The 10,214-nt window shown below is 38.8% G+C and overlaps 1 protein-coding gene and 1 long non-coding RNA gene across 2 annotated transcripts; one reads left to right on the top strand and one right to left on the bottom strand.

Moving 5' to 3' along the window:
• Nucleotides 1-2,490: 2,490 nt before the first annotated feature.
• On the bottom strand, nucleotides 2,491-6,051 carry LOC144660525 (uncharacterized). Its single transcript, XM_078521185.1, has 4 exons — nucleotides 5,955-6,051; nucleotides 5,744-5,827; nucleotides 3,464-3,795; nucleotides 2,491-3,085 (listed from the first exon to the last, which is right to left on the bottom strand). Exons 2-4 carry the CDS (start codon nucleotides 5,817-5,819, stop codon nucleotides 2,909-2,911), a joined length of 585 nt encoding a protein of 194 aa, XP_078377311.1. The 5' UTR covers nucleotides 5,820-5,827; nucleotides 5,955-6,051; the 3' UTR covers nucleotides 2,491-2,908.
• A 112-nt stretch (nucleotides 6,052-6,163) lies between these two features.
• On the top strand, nucleotides 6,164-7,991 carry LOC144660553 (uncharacterized). Its single transcript, XR_013572108.1, has 2 exons — nucleotides 6,164-7,720; nucleotides 7,752-7,991. It is a non-coding gene; the product is annotated as an uncharacterized LOC144660553 (long non-coding RNA).
• The last annotated feature ends 2,223 nt before the right edge of the window (nucleotides 7,992-10,214 follow it).

Raw genomic sequence — 10,214 nt, forward strand, 5'->3', positions numbered from 1 at the left:
AATGTCTTCACATGAAAAAGTTAGTTTTACAGAGCTTTCTACAAAAGCGTTTCTAAACATTCTCTCGTCTGAATACAGGGCATCTGCACCTTCCTACGACAGACGAACGATTGTGTTTCAAGATTGTTAACGAGGATGGGTCAATTAACAACCCGGGACAAATTAAATTACCAGCATCCAATTTGGAGTCACGAAAATCATTTTTCACGTTTCTCATAATAAACGACAACAGTCCTGGAAAAAGCTTACACCACATTCCATAATCGGCCTTTTTTCAGCTGAAGCTTTAAAAAATTATTAGAGAGAAACAACAATGGAAATTCTGTCCCTGTCCTAAATTTGAAAGTACCCTCCAAGCTTTCAGTTAATTTCTCCACATATCACAAGCAGTTATGCAATAAATCTACGTATGCATAAAATACAACTTCAATTATTCCAGTGACTCACCAAAGCATGCTCGGCAGCGTCCAACGCTAGCTTTCGTGCTTTTTGTCAATTTCTCGACACATTGCATTTGTGGGATGTCGACGCGCCCAGCCATTCCAGTCGAAATTGTCACGATAGCTTGCGTGGGCGGCTGTTTGCACAAAAATGGTGAAAAAGTTCTCTTTTGACTTGAAAAACTCGAAAACAGAGTAGCATTCTTTGTATAACTAAGCATGAGCTTTAAATCGACCTCGCTTGCGCTAATTTATTTGTTTACCAAGCGACAAGTCAGAATTCGTTAAGATAAATGCACGATAATGGCCGGTAAGTTGATATTGGCCATAATGCCTTCACGTACTATACAGGTAAACAAGTTGTTATTTGTTACTTTGTAGCTGGTTTCATGGGTTCTATTGGACGGCTGAAGCTAAAAAAAGAATCAGAAAAAAAGACAGTGTTAAATGACTTTCACCTCCAGGGCAAAAACATTGAGACTGTATGTGGCAAGATCAAGAGATCGATAAATTAGTATTGAGTAGAGGTGATTGAAAAAATAGTATTAAATGAAAATGAAGACAGGCAGTTTAGTAAAGTTTATGAACCGATTAAACATAGTTAAGAAAAAACACTTTACAAAGAAAAGCGCGCAAGCAAACAAACAAGCAAACACAAAGACAAACAAACACATAAACAAACAAACAGAAACAAAAACACACAGATGTCCTTGGTTCAATTTTTATTTTCCTTTGTTCCAAATTCATTATCATATATTACTATATACAAAGGAACAAATAAAAATAAAAATTGAACTAAGGATAAAATTTACCACAACACAGACAAACATTCTGTTAAAGAAGAATGGAAAAGGCTTGTTTATTTTTTTACAAATCTTCGTCAATACAACACAAGAGTTTCGATTCCCATTGTGTAATCACGAGTACACCGCGTGCTGTTTTTCAGCTTGGCGCCATTGCCATACGCCATGTTGCTTAGCAACGGTTTGGGCAGAGTTCGCGGGCTCAGACAATTTGTGGAGGCGGGTAACGAACAAAACACTGCAGGACCCGTAATGTCGATTTTTTTTACTTCGTCTTCTTCATCCCTTTCCACCGTATACGTTATTGTGAAAGCATCTGCCGAAAATCGTTTCGACTCTTTTTAAACAAGCACGTAAGACTTCGCTATACGACAAACACTTTTGAACTCCTGTACCTTTGAATAAAACCACTCCGGAACACTGACTAAAAAACTCTTCACTTGTGACACAGGTACCTGTCCAACCTCGTTCCCTAGGCTTTTCACTTGGTAATTTTCCCGTCCGTTCCAAATTACCAAGGGAAAAGCCCTGGGAACGAGGTTGGTACCTGTCATTGGCTCTTGAAAATGCTATCTATTATTGAAATTGGTGGGTGATAGCTCTTGATTAATGATCCGGTAAACCACAAGATTATTGAAGTAAATGTGGTTCATTGATCACGTATTTGTGGTTTCAATCGGCAAAATAAGACACTTGTGTTTAATTAAGCTTGGAAATCTCCCGCCTTCTTCTCGGGTTATCGCATGCAAGCTCTTCCTGTGTGCTTTAACCATTAAACACGCAAGTGCGTGTTTTACAGCTTAATGAGAATTTAAGGATTTTCACATTGGTGGAATTTGGCGGGAAAATGGTAAACAAGCCATGAGTTCAGATTGGCTCAGGATTGGCTTATATTTGCATGTATTTGTTGGATGATTCCCCGAAATCGTCTGGGAAGTAATTGTTTATATGCATGGCGTATACAAGTTTACATCAAAATGAGTGTGCGTAGGAGAACTATTTCCACAACGGAGTCATGAATAATAACAGATTTTATGGCACCAAAAGACCATGATACTCCGTCTTCTCTTACTAGGAATAGCGCATATAGTCTAAAGGGAAAATAGAGACAAGTCGATCAAATCAACTTGGACCGCCAAGTAAAATGTTTTATACCTTTTAATTAACGAGAAGAACTATTAAAAAGGGTATTGATCATGGCTTACCGAACGTAAAGGAGGGATGAGTCAAATAAAGACACTCAAAAGTATACTAAGAGAGATAATTTTATTAAACATTTCAAATAATTGCTTCATTCCTACTTTTTTATCAGTATATGCAATGCCTCATATACCAAAGCCTGTTGAAGGCCAAGGGAATATAAATCAGTGACAATTGCGACATTCTGATGCACGAAGCCTCGAAACTCACGCACCTTTCCATTGAAAGCTTACAACTGTTTTTATTTCAAAAGCAAAACAACAAAAACTAAGCGAGCTGAGATTTCACTACGAATATACAACATAAAACAAACTTAAAAGCAATATTCTAAACTCTAACGGGAAAGAGAACGATTTAGGAAGGGTATCACTAAATATTATTCGCTCAGCGGTGTGATAAAAACTGGTATCACTCGTCGGAACAGGAGTATAAAAATAGCTGCAATTGTTGATGTTGTCGTTGTTTTTATTCCAGGAGGTGAGATCTCTTCTTGCGACCGTGACAGCACTGTGGTGCACAAGCCTTGATACAAGTGTGGACGCAGACTGGTGGGCACGGAGGCATGCCACCGGGAGGAGCCGGGGGTCCGGGCAGTCCGGCGTTTCCGGGTGCACCCATAGGGCCGAGATCACCGGGTGGTCCCTGAAGTAAAGAAAACGTAGTTGTTAATATTGAAAGCTACAGAGTCATGGTAGCATAGTATGCAAACACCAAACGGGGGCTTGAAGTGTTCCTTCAATGGTGTAAAACACGCGAATAGAATGATGAATAATGTCAGGAGTCCATTGATAATGTACCCAGAATATTCGTCACTCGCAATCACAACCAATCTTTCAAGAAATCTACATCGCGTTGGAAAAGATGAATTTTAGTTTCAAGTATTTTCTGAGCCACGACTATACAAGGCCGAACAAGACCTTGTCTGTGGAAAAGACAGTTTCTCAAACCGCTCTTTGTGTCTACAATCAAATCTGGTTATATTCGAGAAAAAACTTCAGAATTACGTATCGTTATACTCACTTGATGTCCAGAAGGTCCGGGTGGTCCCATGGGGCCGTCACGTCCTGGGGGTCCAGCGGGGGCACCGGGGAGTCCAGGGAGACCGGGTGGGCCGGGAAGTCCGGGAGGTCCTGGTGGTCCTTTGGGGCCATCGGGACCAGCGGGGCCTGCCATACCCATAGGACCATCAGGGCCAGGGGGACCGGGTGGGGGAGGTGGTGGTGGGGGTGGTGGTGGTGGAAGAGGTGGAAGTGGTGGTGGTGGTGGAGGCGCACAACATACCGCTGTACATGACGGGGCGCAGGATCCGGGACATCCGGGCGGACACGGGTTCGGACTTCTTTTGAATATACCTTTCAAATTGACAAAATAAAGAACAAAATTGTCGTTAGCTTCGCACGCGTCAAAGTGCAAAAATAAACTAGGCGCTGGTAAATGGTAATTTTTGTCTAGGAAACGGAAAAAAACCCAACCAACAACAAACAATAGCAAAACTTTCTAAAGGATTTGTTTAATCAGGAACCTCAAGGGAAACGAAAATTCGTTCGAGAAATCGGGGGGAAATCATGGCGTTCGACTGATTAAAGCAATCCAAGTGAAAACCTTTTGGCTCAAGTTATCGGGAGGTTCGACAAATTCAAAGGATCGAAACACCGGGATTCCACTCTATAGAGCGGTTTTCTCTTGTTTGAAATTTATTTTTTTTTTTTTTTTTTTTTCTTTTTTTTGCTCAAAAATCTCGCCCCTTTCTCAGCCAATCAGAACTAAAACCAAAACAATCCCCCCCCCCCTTTTCCCCCCTCCCCTTTTTTTTTTTTTTTTTTTTTTTTTTGCCGGAGTAATTTTTTTTTTTTTTTTCCACACCAAAAAACTATATCTAACACTTATCCAAAGCTAAGCCTTCTGAGACCCCGGTTAAATTTTCACGAGTGTTCAAAATCAAATTTCTCCATACAATATCAATACTTGTCAGGCAGACAGGTGGCAAGAATATAAGAAATCATCAACTATGGATTGTTGTCTTGATAAAATTCTAGAGAGATACTTTGAGCTAACAACATGCTATTACTGAAGGATTGTATGGAATTCAGGTAAGACACACTACAGTTTCCAAGCTTGCGAGTGTGAGTTTTAACTGCTTTTGATGCGCGAGAATAGATCATGGTTATCAATAATTGAACAGTGTTTTATGAGGATTAACGGACTGAAACGTCACGTATTTGCCAAAAACAATATACAACAACATCCCAGCTCAATTGTCCATGCCACTTATTTCTCAAATGGGCATCTCTTTTAAACGAAGACGGCCGTTGTAAAATGTAAAAAATGGCCCAGAAATCTACCTGTATACTTGATAGTAAAGCACTTCTTAAGATGGCATGAATTGTTAATAACCTGAAACAGGTCTATTTTGATATGGCGACGGACAGAACGTAAATAAATTTGACTTTCTAGTTTGGCAGAATCTGCAATGCGAACTCTAATTTTAAGAAATAAACTGAACGAAATAGTAGAAACTATGAAGGCTTGTTTACGTTTTAGAGACTGCTGATAAATTGCCTATTTTTGACGAGATCACTTCACCCGTTCTCTCACAATTTAGAAAATTGTTTTTAACGGAACTTCTTAACAATCGGAATATAAAAAAAAAGAAAAAAAATCACTTTTGTGATGTTCTTTTGAAATCATAAAATACACACATTAAACCAAATACTACTTTTGACTTATACACATACTAAACGAAATACTGTTTCGATTTTTAGATTAGCTTTCTGCGATCAATATTTTATTACTTAATAGGATTGCGATTCGCTTGAACCAAAAGACATTTTAGTAGACCGTACAGCTATATCATTGAACTAAAGCTAAAAACGCTTCATTTTGAATGTTTTTCCTGTTCCAAGCTACAACCTTTCGAGAAGAAAAATAAAGCATTCATTGATTTCTTTTCCCTCGTCACCTTGGGATCAAATATTTTAAAACCGCTCTTTCAATATTCATCTAGTTTCCTTTTATTTTTTTTTATTTTTTTTTTTTTGGAAGAAAGACTGACTTAAATTCAAATTGATACGAAGAAGATAACGTAATAAAAATTCTTGTTGGTCCTACCTTAAGGTTTCTACTCTTTGTGTTCCTTAGAATGGTGCTTTACTGTTCTTATCGAATTTCGTCACCTCTTAAAAATCGCTTACTTGAGAGCAGCTCACTTAACTATCTTGCTAAATAATGAAGCTCGTTTTATAAAAGATTGCACTGATATTAAAATTATAACCCTAAGACCAAAGAAAAATATCAACTTACTTCCTCGATGTGTTGACTTAGCAGACACTGAGACGACCACAAATAAAAGGGAACAGAAGACCAGCCTAAAATCCATGGCTAAGCCTAGAAAAGAGATACGAAGTAAATAAGTTCTGATATTTTGTCTGATCAGTCAATACGACAAGTTATCTCTTGTAAGTCAGAACCACAAAAGCTGGACATAGACAAATATAGAAAAGTTATCCCTCACCTTTACAGTGCAAACTTATCCGGTATATGCGGCTGCTATTGTTCGACAAGGAGTTTTATGAGAGCCGACCGGTAAATAATTCATGGTATCTCTTTTGTTCAGTGCGGGGACCGTGGCAGCCATTGTGTTCACGCTTGACTTCATAGGAATCTTGCCTTGGTGCATGTTGCTTATACAAATCTACCGGTAAATAACAGCGTTATTGACCAGTGTCAAGACCAGTGTTATCTAAACTTTAAAACAAATATCTAGCGGGTGTCTAATTGTTTAGAGACAAGAGAGTCAACTAAAGTGGATTGTAAATCGAACGCTGCTAGACAAGATTCGAATATACTTGACTTAATACCTCCTCGTAAAATACCTGATAAAACAAACCCATGATATTCGAGCATTATTGACCTCTCATTACAGCTTTGAATTGCTTCAATATTTCATAGAAAGTTTATTTTTGCTTTACGTTGCTGGTGCTATGGAGATTCTGTTGGATAATAGGTTTAAAAATGATGAAATGCATAAACGATGAGTGACATTACCGGTGCTACAGTGTTTAGTGGTCCGTGGTGCGTAATTCAAATGGTTAATTTCAATCAAGTTTGATTTGGCTCAAAAATGGAAAACGATACCAAACATTTGTCTTAGAAAAATCGGGAAAAAAGAAAATCCTTAATAAAGTTTTTCGCCAGTTTTCAGCTGTGGATAGCAGAGAAGAATAGATTTAGTGATTTGCAAGTTGATTTGCTATTTTCTATTTTCCAAGCAAGAACCAATCACTCCTTCCTATGATTGTTTACATTTGCTGTCATTTCGTTGACAAAATGACAGTTGGTGCCAGAATAAAAAGCAACAAACACAACTTTGGTTTTAGGAGAGCAACTTCGCAAGAAACGAAAGTGGAAGACCCTGAAAAAGCCTTCTCTCTTTTTCTTTTACTTGAATCAATCAATGGATCCATGAGTCAGGGAAATCTGACAGAATCGTCTGTGTTTGACTTAACACCAGTAACAGGTGACCCCAGTAAACAATATCACACATGTTTGTGTTGCTTTCATTTGAACACAGATAGTCAAGTACGGAAAACTCTACAACTTTCGTCTCACACAGAAACGAAATCCAACACGACAAAGGGGAAAAAAGGGTTGCAATAGCACCTCTCTTAGAATAGCTACAGTTCACACCCAAGTGAACAGTAAGATATTTTTGTTAAAAATAAGGAAAACAACTATGCTTCGCCTGGTCCGTCTTTCAGGTTCAACAGTTTTCAAGTGAAGCGTTGGAAGTCCAAACTTATGAAGTAGTTGAGTGATGAAAACATTTCTTAACTAAAGATATTTCGCGCGATTCGTCATTCAATGGACACGAGCGCCGATCAAAGACAATGAGTCTAGCAGACTGGAACGGAAATGTGTGGTGGTAAGAATGATCATTGACTGTGGCAATCACAGCGTTTCATGATTATAAGAACTACAGTGTAAAATCACTTCTTCTCGTGCGGGGATAACAGTTATACAGTCTGTCTCATTAGGTGTGGTTTTTGCGACGGCTATCCAAAACCATAGCATTTTGTTGTTCGACGGTGAAGTTTTTATCTAGACGAAAGAGAATGAAATCTTCAATTCGCAATCATATGTAACCAACAGGATTCGTCAGCCTGACGGTTGCTATTCCGATTCAAACTCTCCGTAACTTAACTTTGAAGCCATGCGCTGAGTGAGCTGGGAGTTTAAACCGGCAAATTAATGAATATCATGGACGAAATGATTAGGAATGTATGAAATAAATCATATAAGCGAGCTGAAGAAACGAAAAGAAAATAAGATTTTTTTTCTTTGTTCGTGAGCGGGCGGTATTCTCCAATCCGGCCCGCTCACAGCGGGCGGTATCCATTGCGAGATGAATCGCGCGAAATTATTTTGCAGCGTTGTACGAACCAACACATGAAAGATTTGCTCTGCAAAATCGAAATAGCCGCTCACCAACTGTTGTAAATGTGAAAAGACATAATAGAAGTGGAATTAAAGGACCCGAAGTTCTTCTAAAGGCGAGTTTTCATTTCTTTATCAACAAATCAAGTTCTTGTGTCAAAGTTTGTTAAGTTTGTGGTTGTTTGTGCATTTCGCAATCATTTCAACGCCGTTACGATAAGCTGCGCCGGTTTTAAACTACAATTTTGAGTAAAAACCGCATTTACTGATGCACTGTGAAATTTCATTCCCACGGAAAAACTCTCTTCATTTTTTTTTTTTTTTCACCGAGGGTTATTTTGAGACCACTGACTAAAAAAAATCGATCGGTCTAAACAACCGTAGCTCCGGTTGTTCGAAATCCCCTCAATAAGCGTAAATCCGGGATTCTGAAGATAAACCACGATTCAAACCCCATGCAATTTGAATCCACAAAAGTTTACAAGCCACACTTTCCTGGAAAGAAAGCTTGTCGGCTCTTTCTCAACATAATGGGGGCTTGTTTAGATCGAAAGGGTTATTACTGTCATGTCCACTAAACCGCCAGGGGACCAGGGCACGAAAAAAAGGCTCGGTCACTAAGAACTAATCCAGATGATGACAAAAGCTGCTGACGAGAGAGCAAATCGTTCACGAGCATTTCCCGGTTTTACTCTCGTTCCCAGAGCCTGCACTTTTTTATAAACAACGCAGCGGCGGGGAACCCCCCCCCTTTACGCTTCACCAACCCGGAAGTGTTGCTCCATGTGGTTCCCTTACCGGAAACGTGGGGTTTAGTTTTCGCATGAATAAGTATGGAAAGCGCCCATACTTATTAAAATTATGGAATAAAATGTGCCCGCGCTGGGAAATCCAAGTAAATCACATAGAACGATTTTTTTTTTAATGTACGTCTTGGAAAAATTTTGGCACTAGAAAATAAACAATAACTCTAGTAGTGTAGCAGCTCTCATAAGCTTGTAATTCTAGTGGTCCTCTTGTGTAGCAGATGCTATTGTTTTCGGGCGCTAGCGGCATTGATACTGTTGTTTGTTCTATTGTTTTCTCGAAGGGTAGCCAGCTATTCATGTGAGATCTTGAGAGAGCTGCTACATGACCCAAAAAATCTCGTAAAAAGTAGATGTACTGGGCAAAACAGCAGTTATTGCGATTTTGCTGTCAGTAAAATTAGAGCGGTTTTCACTTGTGTCGAAAGTTAATTGCGTTTGCTTTGGTTTTGCATTTCTACGCTTAGTGATTGGCTTAAAAATCTCGCGCCACTTTCTCAGCCAATCAGAACTAAACCAAAACCAATCGTGACTCGCTCACGCACCTTTTCCCGCGCTTCGTACCAGCTACATGTATTTGCTTCGTGTTTTGATTGGTTCACTGGATTGTCTATGTCCTTTGTGATTGGCCAGAGTAATTACTTTGGTTTTGGTTTTACGACACTCAATTGAAAACTGCTCTAGTACAATAGGTAGAGATCATAACTGGGCAACTATAAAATGTAAATATAAATCTTTATTATTGTAGTAATAAAAGCACAATAAAAACTACAGTGTAAAAAAAAGCTTGAATCTCAATAACCTAACTAAATTAATTTTCTCTTCCTCACTGTCCCATTCCGTGCAATTTCTTTTTACTATAACGTCAAGATGGCGACCATTTACGCTAAGAACTTTTTTTTAAACAATATATTATCGTCTGTGGACAATAGACGGTTTAGTATTCAATTTTACGCGTAGGTTTAGTGTTTGGGGTAAGCAAAGGGTTTGTGACGGCCGGTTCGTAGTTTTACCCGTTTAGTGTTACAGAAGCGTATATAGTATTCACACGTTTTAAGGGTATTATTTAACAAGTCGCTCGAGCAGCTAACGAGTGGCAAACTGTAACAACTCGATTGTATGGTGCTAGAGAATCAGCTTAATGTGTGTTCTAAAATACCAGTTCGTGCATTGTCCCTTTTTTATTTAAAAAAAAAAAAGAAAAAAACTCTTGACGCCGCCATCTTGACGTAATCGTAAAACAATGCCCTTTCCGCTCTTAATTCAAAATATAAGATAACTAATGTAAACTTATGACAAGTTCTAACAAGTTTCTTCTGACCGATAACCATACATTTCTTTCAAAGTCAGTAATGAGAATTAGGCTTTACATCAAGGCAACATGCTCCACCCGTTTAGTGTCTTAATTCTCATCACCTTCCTGCTTGAAAATGTATCGACATTTTAAGGAGAAATTTGGTCGTTGATCAGCCTTGGGAGTGTCTAAATGTAGAGCTAACGTTCGAACTTTCTGTTCGAGTTGGAGACAGCTT

Source organism: Oculina patagonica, chromosome 7, assembly GCF_052425735.1.
Source record: "Oculina patagonica isolate OP01 chromosome 7, crgOcupat, whole genome shotgun sequence".
Classification (NCBI taxonomy): domain Eukaryota; kingdom Metazoa; phylum Cnidaria; class Anthozoa; order Scleractinia; family Oculinidae; genus Oculina; species Oculina patagonica.

Excerpts from the sequence above, each read along its gene's own strand:
- LOC144660525 (XM_078521185.1), bottom strand. The coding sequence starts at position 5,819 with ATGGATTTTAGGCTGGTCTTCTGTTCCCTTTTATTTGTGGTCGTCTCA. Across the intron at positions 3,796-5,743 it reads TAAGTCAACACATCGAGGAA|GTATATTCAAAAGAAGTCCG; the intron begins GTAAGTTGATAT and ends TCAATTTGAAAG. Across the intron at positions 3,086-3,463 it reads CCGGACCTTCTGGACATCAA|GGACCACCCGGTGATCTCGG; the intron begins GTGAGTATAACG and ends TCTTTACTTCAG.